Here is a 22361-nt window from a genome sequence, read left to right on the forward strand (position 1 = left end):
AACCTTTGGGCTTGATGTCACCGGACAATACAAAGGTGACATCAACTCCCCCAACTATCACCCCACTTTCCACCGCACCAGGGCAATTGGGAAGAGCGAGGCTAAGTGCCAGACTTGGTACATCCTATAGGTGTTCCATTTCTGGGAAGGCTAAGAGCTGATGTTTTTAGTCTGGGAGGGGGCCCCTTCCTAGGCTATTAATATCAGCCATGAGCTGTCTGCCTAGCTTTTGTGGGTTAGATTTTGTAGGGGGACCCTACGTCATTTTTTTTTTCTGGGGTCCCCTTGTAAACTAGCCAGTAAAGGCTGAGCAAACAGCTGTTAGCTGATATTATTAGGCTGGGAACCTTTTATGGCTATTGGCTTCTTCCCAGAATATTAACATCAGCCCTCACCCATCTGCTTTCCCTCTGCCGGTTATGAAAATTACACCGGAGCCCACACAATTTTTTCATTATTTCATTTATTTTATTTTATTTCTTTTATTTTATTTTATTTCTATCTACTGGCTAACACGGTACCAAGATATATTTCTTTCCTGTATTCATTATTTGTAAAAATTTAACTGGTATCGCGATGCACGCTGATTTCTGCCAATTGCTTTTGGGTTACAGCCTATGCAGGTTCATTCTTTTAACGCTCCTACATAGGCTGGTGACAGTATCTGTATTTAACGCTTTACTTACCGGTTTAGTAATGAGGGTGCCTCTTCAGTACTAAACCTAGGTCTTGGTGCCACTGCATCAGAATGAATAAAGTGTTGAACCAATAAATTACATCACAAAACATTTTTTTTAAATATCTACCGTATTTTCCGGCGTATAAGACGACTGGGCGTATAAGACGACCCCCCAACTTTACCAGTTAAAAAATAAAATCTTCTTAAAAGTCGGGGGTCTTCTTATACACCGTATGTCGTCTTATAGGGCCGGTGAATATGTGCCTTTTGGGGGGGGGGGGGAGTGATCCTGATGACGACGAGGGGACGTCTCACAGGAAAGTGAGTATCCCCCATTACCTTATCATAGCGCTGCTGCAGCGTGGGGTCTCTGTGCTGAGAGCGGCGGCTGCTGTGCTGTGGTGCGGCGGCTCCTCTTCTGCAGTGTGGGGCCTCTGTGCTGTGGGGTGGCGGCGTATCTTCATGCAGTCGGCGCTCCTCCGGCATCTCAAAGCCTGGAAGCCCCGCCGGCAACTCCATCGGTACAATGCGGTGGCCTCCGGGAAAATGGCCGCTGCTCAGATTCAGATCTCGTCCCGAGATCTCGGGAGACGAGATCTGAATCTGAGCAGCGGCCATTTTCCCGGAGGCAGCTCAATAGGTGCGATGCGGTGGCCTCCGGGAAAATGGCCGCTGGGGGCTGCGCATGCTCAGATTCAGATCTCGTCCCGAAATCTCGTGACACGAGATCTGAATCTAAGCAGCGGCCATTTTCCCGGAGGCCACCGCATTACACCGATGGAGTTGCCGGCGGGGCTTCCAGGCTTTGAGATGCCGGAGGAGCCCCGACTGCATGAAGATACGCCGCCGCCACCGCCCCACAGCACCAGAGGCCCCACACTGCAGAAGAGGAGCCGCCGCACCACAGCACAGCAGCCGCCGCACCACAGCACAGCAGCCACCGCTCCCAGCACAGAGACCCCACGCTGCAGCGCTATGATAAGGTAATGGGGGATACTCACTTTCCTGTGAGACGCCCCCTCGTCGTCATCAGGACCACTCCCCCCCCCCCCACCCACCATATACACCCGGCGTACAAGGAGATTCCCGGCGTACAAGACGACCCCCGACTTTTAAGAAGATTTTCAGGGGTTAAAAAGTCGTCTTGTACGCCGGAAAATACGGTATGTTTAGCAAAATTAAGCATTCATTGCTGCGCAAAAATGCGTGCTAAAAACCACGGCAAAACGCACATTTTTGCTGCAGCGTTTTTTCTGCCAAGAGATACAGATAACCTTGCAGAAATTTCTGCAAGCAAATACTAAACATGCGCACATGCCCTAAGTATTTGTATGCAGAAATTTCTGCATCTCTATGCAGGAAAAACAGAGTACAATACGCACATTTTTGCCGCATTTTTTTACACGCCTTTTTGGTGCAGATGTTTACCCACACAGTATGAGTGAAACCTGCAGCAAAAACCCTGAAAGGCCATGTTCACACTTTGCATTTTTGCTGTGTGTTTTTTTCTGCAGGCAAAACCTGCTCTCTTGGCAGACAAGCCATTTTTGCAGAGTTTTTTTTTTCTGTCTCTCTTGTACATGCTGATAAAATGTAATGTCCCCCAAAATCTCATGATGCAACTTCCTTAAGGTTTTGGTACCAAAAATGCAGCAAAACCTGATACCTGTGTGTGTTGTTTTTTTTTTTTTGCTGCGTTTTTGCACTCACTCATTGCTCTTCATGGGTGAAAAAACCCTCCAAAAATGCTGAAAGAAGGGACATGCTGCAGTTCGGAAAAACATAGCAGTTTTCCATGTGTCAGGAAAAAAAGCAGTGTGTGTTCATGAGATTTCGGAAATCAGGTAAAAGAAAATGCAGATGAAAATTTGCATAAAAAACGCAACGTGTGTACATAGCCAAAGGATTTACTTGCTGCTGATTTTTAAAAAAAAGCAACGTGTGCATGAGACTTCAGAATTCTCATTTTCTTTGCTGGTGCTAGGAAATCCTACAGGATTTGAGACAAATCTGTCCAGAAAAATACACAAATCTGCAACGTGTGCACAGACCCTAAAGCGATATTCCCTGGATAGATGATAATTTACGATATTGGGAATAATTCTTTGAGCCCTTCCCGTCTTCGGAGATATTGAATATGGCTCCCGATCTGAGCCACCACTTCCCCTGTGAATACTGTCTTGCAGCCGGGCTTCGCAGGAGACCTTGATTTTTACTACATACGCTGGTAATCCAGTATATGGTGCAAGCGATCAGACGGCAAAACACCCAATTTAAAAATAAAAAATAAAGAAATTGGCATAGCTGCATCCGGAAAACTCTGATATATCAAAATATAGGATAATTTAACCCGATTTGATAAATGCCGTAAATAGAAAAAATAAAAATAAAAACACCCAATTTTTTTATTTTTTTTATTTTTTTTATTTTTTTAAATTTTCAGCCTTGGCAACGCTGTCAAAATGTATTAAAACGTCATATTTGTCCCAAAAATGTTTTTGCAACTTTTTTTTTTTTGGGGGGGAGCAGAATTCCCTTCCTGCCAAAGCATAAGACATTACATTTGGATTTATGGCCTGTTAAGTCTCCAGTCTGGCAGCCCAGACTTTTAAGTTGACATTCGATTTCTTATAAACTCCTAAAACAATTTTAAAAAACCAAAAACGTCTTGGCGTGATTGTTGTCTGCTGCACGGGCTCTCACTGTCCAGCAGATGGCGCAGTGGTGCTATAAATTTGGATATTATCAGCAGACGCTCTGAAATCCTCCCTTATATTTTTCCTTCGTGTTCAGCTAGAGTCATTTCCAAAAGTGTTGGCACCCTTGACATTATTTCAGAAAATGAACTATTTCTCCCAGAAAATTGTTGCAGTTACATACGTTTTGTTATACATGCGTTTATTTCCCTTGTGTGTATTGGAACAACACAAAAAAACAAACAAAAAAAAAAAACCAGGAAAAAAGGGCAAATCGGATATAATTTCACTCACAACCCCAAAACATGACTGTATATAACACATTTTCTGGACTGTTACAATGATGTGTGTGCACAAGAGTGACTGCAGACATGAACCCCAACCCCTTTAAGGTAAAAGTTATGCCCTGTTCTTTGTATAGCAGGGGGGACAGCACAAAATTTAATAATCCCGGTTCACTTTTTTTCGTGCTCTACCCCCATCCGGCTCTGTACTAGCTTTGTTCTTAATACCATAATATATTTTTGTTAAAAATTGTTTTCCATTCTCAGGAAAGTGGACTCCAAATGCTCTAAAATACCAAACAGAGCAGAAGCTCACCATCCCCAGGTCCAGCACCGACTCACCGATGCCGCTCAGGTCTTTTTGACAGAAGCGGTGACACAACATCGATGTAGCCGATCACTGAGCGTGGAGGTTGTGCTCCGGTAGACCCAAGCAGCGTTGGACGGCCGTTGCTGGACCCAGGAGAGGGGCGGAAGCACAGGAGGTTAAACACCTACTCTCCTTTAGTTATTTTGGAGGGCTTAGCGTCCACTGTGCTTAAAGTGGAAACCCCCTTCGAGGGTAAAGGGGTTAAATAAGGGAACTATTTTTTTTCTTCCTCAACCAAGAGCCGATCGTGTTACTACAAAAAAAAAAATCTGGCAAACATAAATGTGGCATTTTGACATCACTAATGGTAGATTTAATTTCGTTTTTTTCTTTTTAGCCACGTGTCTAAATATTCCCGCATGACGGACAGTGAACGTGACCAGATTGATCAGGATGCACAGACCTTCATGAGGGCGTGTTCTGGCGCTATCCACGACCTCCGAGCAGAAGGTGAGATCTAGTGATTGAAGATCATTTCTTAGTTCTCATTTAATCCCTTAGATGCGGAAGTCAGTAGTGACCGCGGCATCTAAGCTGTTAGACAGAGGAAGGGATCTCCCCCAGTCACTCCATCAGCGCCCCAGCAACGGGATCATGCGGTGCCGTCGGGTCCTCTCTGAAGCCGGAGGTTTTGTAATTCTCCTCAATCTATTAGATACATTTTTTCAGAAAAAAAAACTTTTTAAATTAATATAGACTCCTTACTAAACAACACATACCATAACGTTTAATATGGTGACAAGGAATCCCCCCAGAAATAGTCTAAATTGCTTCTCTCCCCATTACCTTCTCTAAAGAAATAATTACTAATTAGCGAGTAATGTGCAGCACAAAATGTTACCACTGAGAAATCTTCACTTGTGCCTCCACATACTGTTCATATCTGATACTGCCGTGTAATAAAGGAAAATTATTGGTATTAATCAATGATACCGTGAAAAAATAGAAAGAAGAATAGCAAGTTTTAGCTCTTTGGAACAGAGGAAACTTAATGTAAAAAACAAGTAATCACACCTCCTGCAGAATGAAATAAATGTATCGTAGATGTAACGTGAGGCCCGTCCTCTGTCTCCCTGATGGGGGGCTCCCTCTGTCTCCTTTATGGGGGGCCCTCCATCTGTCTCCCTGATGGGGGGGCTCCCTCTCTCTCCCTGATGGGGGCCCTCCATCTCTCTCCCTGATGGGGGGGCTCCCTCTGTCACCTTGATGGGGGGCTCCCTCTGTCTCCTTTATGGGGGGCCCTCCATCTGTCTCCCTGATGGGGGGGCTCCCTCTCTCTCCCTGATGGGGGCCCTCCATCTCTCTCCCTGATGGGGGGGCTCCCTCTGTCACCTTGATGGGGGGCTCCCTCTGTCTCCTTTATGGGGGGCCCTCCATCTGTCTCCCTGATGGGGGGGCTCCCTCTCTCTCCCTGATGGGGGCCCTCCATCTCTCTCCCTGATGGGGGGGCTCCCTCTGTCACCTTGATGGGGGGCTCCCTCTGTCTCCTTTATGGGGGGCCCTCCATCTGTCTCCTTGATGGGGGCTCCCTCTCTCTCCCTGATGGGGGCCCTCCATCTCTCTCCCTGATGGGGGGGCTCCCTCTGTCTCCTTCATGGGGGGGCTCCCTCTCCCTGATGGGGGGCTCCCTCTGTCTCCTTGATGGGGGTCCTTGCTTCGCATCTGTGTGTGTGAAGTGGCTGCCTAATTGCTATTCATCCATATGGTATTCCTGCCCACCTCTTTGACAACAGCATCCGTTGGAGCCCCATTCTCGAGACCATGGACATGCCATAGAAGGCCTCTTTACTTGTGAATTTCTTGCAATTTACATTTAGAACCTATTTTCTGAGAGGATAAAAAAGCTTTAATGATTTGGAAGGAAGAAAAGAAGATAATCTTGCCCTTTAGTTTTCACTGTTTTGCAGGATTTTCTGCATCATTTTTAGACTATTTTACAGAAACCCTGCAAAGAACACAAGGATCCTCTTCTATTTTCAGCTGTGAGACGTAGGGACGGTGAGGACCTTTTTTAAAGAGGTTGTTCCACATCGTAGACCGTGGGCCCCCCCAGCTCAGAGCCTGAACTAAGGGCCCCTTAGTATGTTTGGCTCCCATTCTCAGGGAACCTGGCTGCCCATGAATTTGATCTGAATGGCTGTCATGTAATACTACTTTTGTCCTTCGGGGGTGCTGGTTGCTGAAAGCAATGATCAGTTGATCTCTTCAAGAATTGCTTTATAAAAGGGTCGTCTCTGATAAATGGACTCTCGTTATCCTGACTTAGCATGGAATACATGTAATATATGTCTATGCAATCATGGTGTTGAACAGTCCTCCGCAGACACTTAACTTTTTCTTACCTTCTATTTGTATTCCAGCTCTGAATTTGATGAAAACAATTTCACACAGAGCAGTACAAGGGCATCCGGGCATTTGTAGGGTCAAACCAAGCAATTTTAGACTGTTTTGTGAACAGTCTTCCATAAGCAGTTTGGTGGCCGTACGTGTAACGCTCCGCCATCCGCTGTCCTATCTGTATTCCACCCATGTAACTACATAGTAATAAGATGATACTGACTGATACGCCCCGCATCTTCTCACTCATGCAGATTTATTGCTCTTCTGCTATTTTCAGATTCCGGTCTAATAGATTTGTTGGTTAACACAGAGAAAATGAAGGCAGAAAAGATCTATCTGAGCACATTGGGAGAACAGGCTTTGTGTGCAGTATGCGAATGGGCAGAAGAGGTAGTTGCCTTGGGCACCTTCTGCACACAAAAATCTAGGTTCATGGCCTCCATTAAAAAGACTACCATAGCTCAAGGGTCTAGTGAATTTTTCTATCCAACTAGGGTAGAGCAAAAATATTTGTAGGACCCTGGTTCAGTAGACGCGTTGGCTGCCGGAACCGCACTGTGCAACCTGCTCCTACCTTGGCCTGGAGTGAGCTAACGCATGCATCGCTCCTCAACTATGACATCCCAGAGCCTATTAATTAGAGGTGGCACCAGGGATTCTGTAATTAGGGGGAGGTCCGAAGGGCTCTAGTCCAGCAAACCTAGACTACCAACTTGCCCGCTGAACCAAAGTCCCCCAGTTCTTTTGGCCCATCTCTAGATTAGAACCTTTTTGATAGGATCTACAGTACATGGTGACTTTCATCATTACATGAAGTACGGTCTAAAAGTTTTGGGGTGTTACTGAAAAAGTGCTAAAATTTTCAAAAATAGAAATGTTAATAGTGTATTTTTTTTTACCAAATAACTGAATTCAAAGATAATGAAGAAAGGAGAAATCTAAATCAATATTTAGTGTGACCGCCCTTTACCTTCAAAACATCATCAGATCTTCTCAGGACTCTTCCACAGAGTCAGGGATTTTGTAGTATTATAGTCACGTGTATGAGTAGCCAGTTATACTAATAGGTGATAACGATCATCATTTTCATATGTAGGTTGTAAACTGAAACCGAATCAGCTCTTTTGGAGGTTGAAAATTGGGTGAGGAACAGCTAAATTGCTACAGTGGTGAGGTTTTCATGTCTCTGGTCATACACTGTGGCAAGACTGAGCACAGCAACAAGACACAAGGTAGTTATACTTCATCACCAAGGTCTCTTCCAGGCAAAGATTTCAAAGCAGACTGGGGTTGAATGTCTTGTTTAAGGTCTTTTGAAGATGGACCAAGAAATAAGTAACACCGAGGACCATAGACACAAAGAAACCGTGCAGCAGATGAGACGCATTGTGCTTCCCTTCAAAATTGGAAGATGTCCAGCAGTGCCATCAGCTCAGAACTGGTAGCAACCAGCGGGAGTCATCTGCACCCATGTACTGTTCGGAGAAGTCTGGCCAGAAGTGGTCATCATGGATGATTTGGGACCCAAAAACAGACTTTCCACATCAAAACAAGGCCATGTGTCTGAATTATACATAAATATATAGGAACCGTTGTGCAGAAAAATGGCAGCAGGTGCTCCAGAGTCAAAATGTGAAATATTTGGCTGTAACAAAAGGCAGTTTGTTGCTTGAGAGCGGCACAATAATGATGGTCTGCAGACAGAAGTGAAGCATGGTGGAGGGTCCTTGAACGTTTGAGGCTGCATTTCAGCAAATTGAGGTGGGAATTTGGTCGGGATTATTATTGAGAAATATTATCCATCAGGGAGGCGTCTAATTGGCTCCAAATTTATTCTGCAGCAGGACAACAACCCCAAACATACAATTAATGTCGTTAAGAACTATCTTCAGCCAAAAGAAGAACATGAATGCCTGGGAATGATGAGATGACCCCACAGAGCCTTGATCTCATCATCATCATCCCGTCTGTCTGGGATTACATGAAGAGAGAGAAGATCTGTGGTCAGTTCTCCAAGATGTTTGAAACAACCTCACTGCCGAGTCCCTTCAGAAACTTTGTACCAAGTGTATCTGGAAGAATTGAGGCTCTTTTGCAGAAAATCTTTGGTCGCACAAATGGATTTTTTCTCATTCACTTTACATTTTGTTACTTGATAAACTATTAGCACTTTAATTTTTTTTTTAAGTAATTCTTACTTTGCAGCATTTTTTCCCACCCTTCCCTGGAACTTTTTGCAGAGACCGGTACGTTACACGGCCAAATAACAAAAGTGAATGTGGTTTTATTGCAACTTTGAAGTTGCTGACCCCCAATTCCCCACAAATCTAAGCCTTCTGGACATGCGGCCTCGCCACTTTCTTTCATTTTGGTGCAGTGTTGCAGCATTTTTTTTAGCCATGTTTTGTGGTTCGTCTATGTAGCCTTAGGGTACTGTCACACAGTGGCACTTTGGTCGCTACGACGGCACGATCCGTGACGTTCCAGCGATATCCATACGATATCGCTGTGTCTGACACGCAGCAGCGATCAGGGACCCTGCTGAGAATCGTGTGTCGTAGCAGATCGTTTGGAACTTTCTTTCGTCGCTGGATCTCCCGCTGTCATCGCTGGATCGGTGTGTGTGACACCGATCCAGCGATGCGTTCGCTTGTAACCAGGGTAAACATCGGGTTACTAAGCGCAGGGCCGCGCTTAGTAACCCGATGTTTACCCTGGTTACCATCGTAAATGTAAAAAAAACCAAACAGTACATACTCACATTCCGGTGTCACGTCCCTCGCCGTCTGCTTCCCGCACTGACTGTGAGTGCCGGCCGGAAAGTAAAAGCAGAGCGGTGACGTCACCGCTGTGCTCTGCTTTTACTTTATGGCCAGCATTCAGTCAGTGCGGGAAGCAGACGGCGAGGGACCTGACGGACACCGGAATGTGAGTATGTACAGTTTTCTTTTTTTTACAATTACAATGGTAACCAGGGTAAACATCGGGTTACTAAGCGCGGCCCTGCGCTTAGTAACCCGATGTTTACCCTGGTTACCCGGGGACTTCGGCATCGTTGGTCGCTGGAGAGCTGTCTGTGTGACAGCTCTACAGCGACCACACAACGACTTACCAACGATCACGGCCAGGTCATATCGCTGGTCGTGATCGTTGGTAAATTGTTTTGTGTAACGGTACCCTTAGTCTTAGAGCCTGGGATTTTATACGGTGGTCCGAATGAAAACCCTTACATGTGCTTAAGTGATTGAGTGGCTCTTTATAAAATAGGTGCCTCTCTGGCCGTCTGTGCATAATTGTACTGATATAGATTAGAGCGTTAATTTCTGGCCTCAATTATAGTACACTAGATGGTGGCCCGATTCTAACGCATCGGGTATTCTAGAATATACATGTCCACGTAGTATATTGCCCAGTGACGTAGTATATTGTCCAGCCACGTAGTATATTGCCCAGTGTCGTAGTATATTGCACAGCCACGTAGTATATTGCCCAGTGTCGTAGAATATTGCCCAGTTACGTAGTATATTGCCCAGTTACGTAGTATACAGCACAGAGCCACGTAGTATATTGCCCAGCCACGTAGTATACAGCCACGTAGGATATTGCCCAGCCACGTAGTATATTGCCCAGTGTCGTAGTATATTGCCCAGCGACGTAGTATATTGCCCAGCGACGTAGTATATTGCCCAGCGACGTAGTATATTGCCCAGTGACGTAGTATATTGCCCAGTGACGTAGTATATTGCCCAGTTACGTAGTATATTGCCCAGTTACGTAGTATAGAGCACAGAGCCACGTAGTATATTGCACAGCGACGTAGTATACAGCCACATAGGATATTGCCCAGCCACGTAGTATATTGCCCAGTGACGTAGTATATTGCCCAGTGACGTAGTATACAGCGCAGAGCCACGTAGTATATTGCACAGTGACGTAGTATACAGCACAGAGCCACGTAGTATATTGCCCAGCCACGTAGTATATTGCCCAGTTACGTAGTATAGAGCACAGAGCCACGTAGTATATTGCACAGCGACGTAGTATACAGCCACATAGGATATTGCCCAGCCACGTAGTATATTGCCCAGTGACGTAGTATACAGCGCAGAGCCACGTAGTATATTGCCCAGTGACGTAGTATACAGCGCAGAGCCACGTAGTATATTGCACAGTGACGTAGTATACAGCACAGAGCCACGTAGTATATTGCCCAGCCATGTATGTCACAGGTTCAAAAATAAAAAATAAACATATACTCACCTTCCGAGGGCCCCTTGTAGTTCTGTCGCCTGTGTTCGGTTCAGGCGGCAGCTTCCGGTCCGAGGATGTGATGACGTCGCGGTCACATGACCGTCACGGCAGGTCTTTCTCGCGCAGGGCCTGCGATGACGTTGCGGTCACATGACCGTGACGTCATGGCAGGTCCTTGTCACTCACCAACCTTAGCACCCGGAACCTGCCGCTTGCATGGACCGGTCACCAGAGCGTCGGAAAGGCGGCGGAAGGTGAGTATATAATTATTTGTTTTGTTTTTTTTAAATTATTTTTAACATTAGATGTTTTTACTATTGAGGCTGCATAGGCAGCCTCAATAGTAAAAACTTGGTCACACAGGGTTAATAGTTACCTGCGGCATAACTCGGTCCATTACCGCTGGCATTAACCCTGTGTGAGCTGTGACTGCGGGGAGTATGGAGCGGGCGCCGGGCACTGACTGCAGGGGAGTAGGGAGGGACTAATCGGACTGTGCCCGTCGCTGATTGGTCGCGGCAGCCATGACAGGCAGCTGGCGAGACCAATCAGTGAATGAATATCCGTGACGGAAGTTGCCGACAGAAAGACGGAAGTACCCCTTAGATAATTATATATATATATAGATTTTTCTGGAACCCCATTTAAGCTTCATCACATTTTTTTTTTAGAAAGTTAAAAAAGGGGGGGGAAAAGTGTGCAGAGTTATCCTTGCCCAATATCTCATGTTCCATAATTTTTGACTTAGAAATAGACACTGGAAAACTTGCATTTATGGGAATGAAAATTTCCTCCATTGACTCTACCGATTATGGTCTTTTAATTCCTCTCTGTGGGTGGGTTTTCCATCACTGATTTTTATTTTTTTTCCATTCATATGGGCAGGATAAATGATGCGTGATCACCATCTAGAGATATTTGGGCTGAATTCATGTCCTCTACATTAATTTTTCTATCACAGATCAGAGACGTTACATTCACCGTGCCGTAGGGCAGGTATAATAAGACTGATAATTAGGACTGATAAATTCCCGAAATTTCGACCCATCGGAGGCTATTAGGAGTAATGCAATGTGCTGGAGTCAGTAATCGCTCATAATAAGATTTCTATCATTCAGAAGGGAGAAGTTACCTTCATATGTCGCACTGCAAGCCTTGGTTACAGCAGCTGCACAGCTGGGGTCCAGACGTACCCTCCTTTACCGACAGATCACGGAATCTCATAAATATGGGCTATGCCACAGAAAGACCACCTCTCCTGCATGCAAAAATAAGCCTTGTAAAACCCCAAAATTCTGATCCTGCGCACAAAAATGCTACATAATCTGTCATTTATAAAATATATCCACAAATATCACTCTGGTAAATCTATGTACATGTATATTTTTCTGCAGCCTGTAAGGAGACCATTTCTACCCAAGTCAAGGAACACCGACTGGCCGTCCTGGACTTCATAGAAGACTATTTAAAAAGTAGGATCATTCATCAGACATCTTTATGTAAAGTCCTCATTAAAGGGGTTGTTCTGCAAATAAATAAATATGTACACACGCACACTCTTCACGCACACACATGCTCATACACTCTTACACACTCACTCCGTTATGGTGAACAGTTAGGCGAGTTGAAGGTGAAATGAACTCTAAAAGGCCTAACGTTAAAGGGAACCGGTCACCCCCAAAATCGAGGGTGAGCTAAGCCCACCGGCATCAGGGGCTTATCTACAGCATTCTGGAATGCTGTAGATAAGCCCCCAATGTATCCTAAAAGATGAGAAAAAGAGGTTAGATTATACTCACCCGGGGGCGGTCCCGGTCCGGTCCGATGGGTGTCGCGGTCCGGTCCGGCGCCTCCCATCTTCATCAGATGACGTCCTCTTCTGGTCTTCATGCTGCGGCTCCTGCGCAGGCGTACTTTGTCTGCCCTGTTGAGGACAGAGCAAAGTACTGCAGTGCACAGGCGCCGGGCCTCTCTGACCATTTCACGTCGCCTGCGCACTGCAGTACTTTGCTCTGCCCTCAACAGGGCAGACAAAGTACGCCTGCGCCGGAGCCGCAGCATGAAGACCAGAAGAGGACGTCATCGTAAGAAGATGGGAGGCCCTGGACCGGACCATGACGCCCATCGGATCCGACCTCCCGCCCAGGTGAGTATGATATAATCTCTTTTTCTCATCTTTTAGGATACATCGGGGGCTTATCTACAGCATTACAGAATTCTGTAGATAAGCCCCTGATGCCGGTGGGCTTAGCTCACCCTCGATTTTGGGGGTGACAGGTTCCCTTTAAATATGACACATTTTCTCTTCGCCACGACAGCACCCACTGAGAGAGGGGATCCGCCCCTAGGAACAGGAAACCCTATGGAGAGATAAAAAGGGGCGGTCCCCTCGCTCCCACAGTTTGGTTTCCTGTTCCTACGGGAATCCATGGAGAGAAGAGGATACCTAGCCTGGATGCCGCCTGCGCAGTTTACCTTAGAGGACGGCAGGGGCTCCAGAGCTGGAAGCAGCGTCGGGGGTCCTGGCTCAGTTTCCCCCCTCTGCTGGCAGACGCCGTGAGGCCAGGACGGGTGGTTGCTGGCTCTCGGGATACCAGCCGGATTCGTCTGCGGGAGCAACGCTGTGGTGCGGTCAGCGTCGCGCCGGCATCGGCGGACGCATACACAGCTTGGAGCCCCAGTGTATTCCCCCGGAAGTACAGGTAAACTTCCGGGGTGATGGAGGAGGAGGACAACGCCTGCGCTGACACCGGCGGCAGCGCAGGCCCATGCAGTATGGCCGCGACCCGGAAGTGACTAGCGCTTCCGGGTACAACCGGAAGAAGATGGCGGCCCCCATATGAAAGGACGCCGGCGATGTCGCTCCGGCGTCCACTATGGATTCTGCGCAGGACGCTGTGATGTCTTCGTTAGAAGCCACCGCATCCACTCCACGCAGCCATGCCAGCACCAGCCGCTCTAAACAGAGCGGATCTTCTAGAAAGAGCAAGTCGGATCGTGTTATTCCTCAACCCGTGCCTCAGTCTCCTCCTCATCAGCCGGTACCTTCACAAACAGCTTCACTGGGTGAGTGTATATCTACCCTATTTAGGCTGATTACTGTTCCCTCTCCCTCACACCCTAGGCCAAAAGGACTGAAAAAACGAAACACAGACAGTGTGCGTTATGTCTCCAGCCCCTTCCGGATAGTCATAACAAGAGGCTGTGTAAACCGTGTATTGACTCTACCCTGCGGGAAGAAGCCTCGGTTAGATCTGAGGATATTAGGGTCATGATCAGGGAAGAATTACGGGCCTTACATAGTTCTGACAAAGAGCCGCGTACTAAAGTGAAAAAAGGGTACGTTTCCCCTATATCTGACCAGTCGTCTGACAGAGAAAATGCAGACTCTGACATTTCCCGTGAATACGTTTCCTCAGATGAGGACCAAGATACATGCTTTCCCACCGATAGCATTGATAACCTGGTAAAATCAGTCTGCAACACCATGGGTATTGAAGATTCTAAGGTCCCTAAAACGCAGCAGGATATCATGTTCGCTGGTCTGTCAGAAAAGAAAAGGCCCTCCTTTCCTGTAATATCAGCGGTAAAAGATCTAATCAAGAAAGAGTGGGAAAGCCAGGGGCAAAGGGGTTTACCACCAACCTCAAAAAGACGTTATCCCTTCAATGATGACGAGTTCTTATTATGGTCAAAAGCCCCGAAGGTGGATGCGGCAGTGGCATCCACATCCAAAAAATCCTCACTGCCCGTGGAGGATTCGGGTTCATTACAAGACCCATTAGACCGCAAAACCGACTCTCTTTTAAAAAGAGCTTGGGAGTCATGTACGGGAGCCTTTAGGCCGGCAATATCGGCTACATGCACCGCTAGGTCCATGCTAGTCTGGCTAAATGACTTGGAGGAGGGACTAAAAAGCGGTCTCTCTAGAGACAGGTTAATGTCCTCTATACCCCTGATCAGAGGGGCTACAGCCTTCCTGGCGGACTCATCTGCTGACTCCATACGCTTGGCGGCTAAGTCAGCGGGACTCACGAATGCAGCACGTAGAGCCCTGTGGCTTAAAGGATGGAAGGGTGATCCCCAAACAAAATCTAAATTGTGTAGCCTCCCGTGTCAGGGTGAGTACCTGTTTGGTACTAAACTAGACGAAATCTTAACTAAAGCGGGAGAGAGGAAGAAAGGCTTCCCTAACGTTAATTACCTTCCATCCTATAGGAGAGCATTCCGGAAGCCCGTGTTTAATAAAAGGAGAGATTTTAAGAACCAAGACCGCTGGGCCACTAGAGACACCAAACAAAGGGGTGCATTCTTTGGGAAGCGCCCTTTCAAACCTGAGGACAAACCCCGTTAGAGCGGATCTACCTGTGGGAGGTAGATTATCCTCCTTCTCAGATAAATGGCGGCTGATAACATCAAATAGTTGGGCAAATGATCTTGTCACCTCCGGCTTAAAATTAAAATTTTCCCGAGTCCCTCCGGACTCATTTCTATTGACTTCATTAAAATCTCAATCACAACAGGAGGCATTGGAGCAGGAAGTAATGAGTCTTCTGTCCAAGGGGGTTCTGGAGGAAGTTCCACTTCTTCAGGAGGGCAAAGGGTTTTACTCCCCTTTATTTCTAATACCAAAACCGGATGGATCATTCAGAACCATTATAAACCTTAAGAAATTAAACACCTTCTTAGAAAATCAAACCTTTAAAATGGAGTCTATCCGATCCACCATAAAACTCCTGTTTCCCCATTGCTTTATGACGGTTCTGGACTTGAAAGATGCGTATTACCATCTCCCAATCTTTAAAAAACATCAACAATATCTCCGCGTTGCGGTTGTCATAAAAGGATATATACGACACTTTCAGTATGCAGCAATGCCCTTTGGACTATCAATTGCTCCAAGGGTATTCACTAAACTAATGTCAGAGGTCATGTCATATCTAAGATTAAAAGACACCCTCATAATCCCATACCTAGACGACCTTCTAGTGGTAGGAAAATCCCCCTCACAATGCCAAGAAAGATTAAGTCACATGATTTCATCCTTGCAGAACTTAGGATGGATAATAAATTGGGAAAAATCTAGGCTGATCCCAACGACTCGGCAAGTATTTTTGGGGATTATATTAGATTCTATAACTCAAAGATGTTTTCTCCCAGAATCTAAACAAATAACGGTGGGGAAGAAAGTTCAGTCTATACTAGATAAACCTATAATTTCCCTTCGGGAAGGTATGTCCTTACTTGGCTCCTTCACGTCATGTATCCCGGCGGTTCCATGGGCCCAATTCCACTCGAGGTGCTTACAATATGCAATTTTACATGAGGAGATAAAATTGCAAGGGCGGTTAGACGGTAAAATTTCCCTTTCTAATGACGTAATCCAATCCCTAACCTGGTGGCTACAGCCAGATCATCTAATTGGCGGGGTTCCCTGGGATATTAAACCCTCAAAAATAATATTTACGGATGCCAGCCCTCATGGTTGGGGGGCACACTTGGGGGACCAGGTTGTCCAAGGGTTGTGGTCGGCTTCGGAGTTAGACGATTCGTCTAATAAAAAAGAACTAAAAGCCATCTATCATGCCCTATGTGAATTCCTCCCACAGTTGCGCGGAACACATACCAGGGTACTCTCAGACAACATGACATCAGTGGCTTACGTCAACCATCAAGGCGGAACGAGATCAGGCACTCTCATGTCTATAGCCGAAAACATCTTGACTATAGCCGAAGATCATCTTCTGTCCTTATCAGCACTACATGTCCGAGGAATAGACAACGCAAAAGCAGACTTTCTCAGTCGTCATACCCTCCATCAGGGGGAGTGGGTGTTAAATCGTCGGATATTCAATATGATAACTATAAAATGGGGTATACCCGACATAGATCTCTTCGCTACAAGAGACAACAGGCAAGTGAAAACATTCGCCTCAATGTTCCGGACAGACAACCCCGATGTTCTCGACGCCCTCCAGATCCCGTGGACATTTCAGAAAGCGTATGCCTTTCCCCCGATGGTTCTTCTTCCAACAGTAATCAGGAAGATAAGGGAGGACAGAGCGAATGTGATCTTAATTGCCCCGTTCTGGCCAAGGAGACCATGGTTTTCTCTGCTCAGAGCCATGTCCGTCTCGGATCCATGGATTTTCCCAGAGAATCAGGATCTGCTTTTCCAGGGGCCCTTCAACCACCCTCATGTGAAGGGTCTGCGGTTGACAGCCTGGGATTTGAGAGGCAGCTATTGAAACTAAGGGGCTTCTCTGATAGAGTAATTGATACCCTACTGCTGAGTAGGAAAAGATCCACTACATCGATCTATGTAAAAGTATGGAAGAAATTTTTAAGCCTCTATCCCTCAGCCCTGTCAAAGGAAATTCCAGTCTCCTTTATTCTTGAATTTCTCCAGAAAGGACGGGACTTAGGCCTTTCAGTTAATACCTTAAGAGTGCAAGTTTCTGCGCTAGGGGCTCTGTATAGTCACAACGTTGCGGGAGATAGGTGGATATCCAGATTCATTTCAGCCTGCCAGAGAGCAGAACCGGTCCAAATTCCCCACTCACCTCCTTGGGATGTTAATCTGGTCCTTGAAGCCTTGACGGATCACCCATTTGAGCCTCTACATTCTGCTCACATTAAACATGTCTCCCTCAAGACGGCTCTTCTTGTCGCCTTAGTATCGGCAAGAAGGGTAAGTGACATACAGGCACTATCGGTAGATCCTCCATTTATGTCAATATTGCCAGATAGGATTGTCCTAAAAACAGACCCTTCCTACTTACCTAAAATGTGTACTAAATTCCATAGGTCTCAAGAAATTCTTCTTCCTACCTTCTATAATAACCCTACTAATCAGGAGGAAGAAAAGTACCATACTTTAGACGTGAGAAGGGCTGTGATAACCTATCTAGACAGGACTAGTCCCTGGAGGAAGAGCAGGGCTCTCTTTGTTTCCTTCCAGGGTCAAAGGAAAGGAGCTGGTGTTACTAAGGGCACATTATCCCGATGGATTCGGGAGGCGATATACCTGGCCTATTCATCTAAAGGGGAAGATCCACCTGAGACTGTGAAGGCACATTCCACCCGGGCGATAGCATCATCCTGGGCAGAGCGAGCAGAGGTTCCGATAGAACTCATATGTAAGGCCGCAACCTGGTCGTCCCCTACTACCTTCTATAGTCACTATAGACTAGATTTATCTGCCTCCACTGACCTGTGTTTCGGTAGATCAGTTCTTAACACGATAATCCCCCCCAAATGACTGTCTCTGAAAGTCTCTCAGTGGGTGCTGTCGTGGCGAAGAGAAAACACCGGATTACGTACCGGTAATGCTCTTTTATAGAGCCACGACAGCACCCCTTCACTTCCCTCCCTTATATATTAGTTTGCATATGAGCACGGATAAGGGTGATTGGTTCTTGTAAATATTAGTAGTCTAAGATAAAATGATAATAGAATTGCCTACTAATACTGGTGGGCGGTTCCTCGCAATCTCTGTAACCCAAACTGTGGGAGCGAGGGGACCGCCCCTTTTTATCTCTCCATAGGGTTTCCTGTTCCTAGGGGCGGATCCCCTCTCTCAGTGGGTGCTGTCGTGGCTCTATAAAAGAGCATTACCGGTACGTAATCCGGTGTTTCCTTTGTATTTCAGGCAAAGTAGATATAGTAAAGTGTGTGTGTGTGTATATATATATATATAATTATTTATGAAATGTAGTTATTCACATTTTAAAAATTACTAAAAGGATTATTTGATGACCCGAAAGATTGGGCACCCTTGGAGATTTGTGTGCATAACTTTGACCAAGGTTTCAGACCTAAATTAGCCTGTTAGGAAAGGCCAGGTGATGCAAATTTTCCAGCTTTATAAAAACCCAGCCTCCTCTAACCTTGTGCCAAAAAAAACAGCATACATGGGTTCTTCTAAGCAGCTGCCTAGCGCTCTGAAACTGAAAATGGTGGAGGCCCACAAAGCAGGAGAAGGCTATAAGACGATAGCAAAGTGTTTTCAAGTTGCCCTTTCCTCAGTTCCAAATGTAATTAAGAAATATCCGTTAATAGGAACAGTGGAGGTCAAGATAAGGTCTGGAAGACCAAGCATTATTTCAGTGAGAGCTACGCATAGACCTTCAGAAAGATTTAGCAGACTTTGGAGTTGTGGTACATTGTTCTACTGTTCAAGGACATCTGCACAAATATGGCCTTCATGGAAGAGTCATCAGAAGAAAACCTCTCCTGTGTCCTCACCATAAAATTCAGCGGCAGAAGTATGCAAAATAATGCCTAAATAAGCTTGATGCATTTTTGAAACAAGTCCTGTGGTCCGATGAGATTAAAATAGAAATCTCTGGCCACCATAATGAAAGGTATGTGTAGAGATAAAAAAAAAAAAAAAGGTACAGAATTTCAGGAAAAAAAACATCACGCCAACCATTAAGCATGGTGGTGGATCAATTATGCTTTGGGGTTGTGTTTCAGCCAATAGCACTAGAAACATTTCTTGGGTAGAGGAAAAATTGGTTTCAATGAAGATTCAACAAATTCTTGATGAAAACATAACACCATCTGTAAAAAAAAAAAACTCTTGAAGAAATTTTTTGCAGAAGATTGTAAGCTGTAATAGCTGCAGCGGCACTGACTCCATATTATTGTTTGTGGATGTAAATTGGGAGGTTGTGTAGCTCCTGTAGGGGTATTGTGTGGGGTCCTGATACTTGTCCATGTAGTGTAGCTTTATCTTAGTAGATATGGTATTTTTATTTAGGCAGTTGGGGGCTGGTTTAGCTGGATGGACTGGATTACTTGGTGCTTACAGATGCACAAATCTATGGGAGATAAATATCTGTCCATTTGTTGCTTCTTTAGAAATGTTTCATAGTGATCTAATCTTGAGCTCAAGCTTTTATGTTTCTTTACAGGAGTGTGTAAACTGTACTCGGAGCAGCGAGCCATCCGCGTGAAACGTGTGGTCGACAAGAAAAGATTGTGAGTATCAAAGATGGTAGCAACCAGGCAACCCCCACATGTACTTATGCTGGCTATCAGATGTAAATCATTCAGCTGCGGCAAGAAAAACGAAATCTCCGAGCACTAAAAAATACTCGGAGGACCCCCGAGCGTGCTCGAGAAATCTCGAGTAACGAGTATATTTGCTCATCACTAAAAATTACCTTTGCCCAAATTAGAGCATGCTCAGTTTATACTCCTATGCAAATAAATAGGGTCTGAGTCGTTCCATTGCTGCTAATATCCATGTGAAGCCTGGTGTGCATTGCAGACCTGCAGCGTGCTCATGCTTGTACGGATTTCATCCCATACCACGTCTGTTAATGGAGCAGGGTCAAATCCGCGAGTAACACATGTGGATTCGTTACGGACAAGTCATGGATACGTAACCGAATCCACAGCAGATATTGTCTGCAACGTTTGAACATGGCTTTACTGTAGCCATTAATGGAGTCAATATTCCCAAATTTTAGGGATATCCTGGACAGTATAATTTCTATTGTTACACAGGATATCGGAGAGGTGAAGATTTCTTATTGAGTCCGAGACCGAATTCAGACGTCCGATGTTTCCCAAACATGGCAGCCTCATAGACATATATTGTCATGGTCAAAAGTGTTGGCACCCTTAAAATTGCTCAAGAAAATTAAGTATTTCTCCCAGAAAAATTATTGTAATTACATGTTTATTTCCTTTGCGTGTATTATAACAACACAAAAAAAGAGAGAGACGAAATTATTGGCACCCTCAACTTAATATTTGGTTGCACACCCTTTGGAATAAATAACTGCAATCAATCGCTTCCTATAAACATCAACGAGCTTCTTACATCTCTCAGCTGGGGTTTTGGAACAATCTACTTTTACAAACGGCTCCAGGTGTCTCATATGTGAAGGCGCCTCCTCCCAACAGCATTTTTAAGATCTCTCCACGGGTGTTCAATGGGATTTAGATCCGGACTCATTGCTGCCATTTCAGAAGTCTCCAGCCCTTTGTTTCCATCCATTTTTGGGTGTTTCTGAAGTATGTTTGGGGTCATTGTCCTGCTGAAAGACCCATAATGTAGGATGCAAACACAGCTTTCTGACACTGGGCACTGCAACTCAAAATCCTTTTGTAATCCTCAGATTTTGTGATGCCTTGCACAAAGTCAAGGCAACCAGTGGCAGAGGCAGGAAAATAACACCAAAACATCTTTGAACCTCCACCATCTCTGACTGTAGGTATTGTGTTCTTTTCTTCATAGGCCTAATGCCGTTTTCAGTAAACAGTAAAATGATGTGGTTTACCAAAAAGCTCTATATTGGTCTCATCTGTCCACAAGACGCTTTCCCAGAAGGATTTTGGCTTTCTCATGTACATTATGGAATACTTTTCTGGGAGAATTACTTAATTTTCTTCAATTTCAAGGTTGCCAACACTCTCGTTTATGTTTGGGTCATGAAATGCATGGCCAGATTGCGAGCCTGATACATAGATGTCTGAATTAACCTTAAATGTGTGTCCCTTGCTTCATGCAACATTTTCTTTTTCCTACAAAGCCGTACTTGTATTGTCCCGAGAAACCCTTCGACATCAGCATTTCGATGTGTTTTTGGTGATCTTTCCTTTCCGGCGTACTTATGGCCATTAATATCGGCTTTTAGCGTTTCTTATAATGTTTCAGATGGAACAAAGTAAACCTATTATCCTCCTCTTTGTTACAGTACGCTCACCAGACCATGACGGTGTAAAATAACACATAAAAGAATTTATTTTTTTCTTTCTTTCAATAAATGGATATATATTTAACATCAAAAAGATTCCCTCCGCAGGACGATGAAATCTGTCTTCTGCCATTTCCCCACCGGGTATAAGAGAAGGCTTAATGTGATAATTAGGACGGCTTTTATCACGGTAATAGATTTCCTTTGTGCTCGCGCATCACGGCCAGTTTGTTCCTTTTCAATTAAAAACGATTATGTTCCATAAGTGAGATAATAACAATGGGAACGTGCGATCGGAGCTTTAATGGCAAAGTCAATTATTTCCTAAGCTAAATAAATGCGATAATGTAAATCTTTCACTGTCGGGCACAGCTCTGCCAACTTGCCTGGTGATTAGAAAAAGATGTGCCTAAAGTTCCACTTTAGTAACCTTATAGAATATGACTGTTGTTCTTACACTGGTTCCCGTTATGTACTGTACAGACCGGATTATAATATGCAATGGGAAGGGTTAATGCAAAATTAGAGGGTCCTTAGTTGAGATTTTACATAATACTTCGGCACCCGTCGGATGGAGGTATTCTACCCAGGAGCTGGACTCTTTCAAGACGGGGCAGATGTCGGCTGTGCTCCGCAGCCAGCACCTGACTCGTAACATCAGTGATCGGAGCTCCAGTTGCTGCTTATTTTTTTTCCTGTTGTCCATCTGATAGTTGCTTTCAGGTGGCCTAATTCTGGCAGCATGTCACTTTGGGCTGCCATCATCTAATGCCCCCTCCCTGTAAATTGTTCACCGGATGCCGATAAGTTGTCGTGGAAGATGGGGGGGGGGGGGGGGGGCGGGCCTGCTGAAGGTCACAGTCACCATTTTCTTGCTAATTCTATACTGTAGTATTGCAGTATACAGAACGGATGATCCAAAACTTGCAGGACACCTAAGAAAAAGTCAATATCTAAAAATATATAACATTTGACCACCACCTCCCTCCTTTTTTTTCCCCCCAGTTTCAAAATAAAAACAAAAACATA

General features: G+C 45.2%; 1 protein-coding gene across 1 annotated transcript in view; it reads left to right on the forward strand.

Annotated features, from left to right (window-relative positions):
* Positions 1–22361, forward strand: part of STX18 (syntaxin 18) — a 195408-nt gene that overhangs the window by 122710 nt on the left and 50337 nt on the right. Inside the window, exons 3-5 of the mRNA XM_077280133.1 lie at positions 4367–4479; positions 12015–12092; positions 19539–19605. Of these exons, the coding sequence (XP_077136248.1) occupies positions 4367–4479; positions 12015–12092; positions 19539–19605 (258 nt within the window). The remainder of the gene's footprint in view (positions 1–4366; positions 4480–12014; positions 12093–19538; positions 19606–22361) is intronic.

This window comes from Ranitomeya variabilis, chromosome 1, assembly GCF_051348905.1.
Source record: "Ranitomeya variabilis isolate aRanVar5 chromosome 1, aRanVar5.hap1, whole genome shotgun sequence".
NCBI lineage: Eukaryota > Metazoa > Chordata > Amphibia > Anura > Dendrobatidae > Ranitomeya > Ranitomeya variabilis.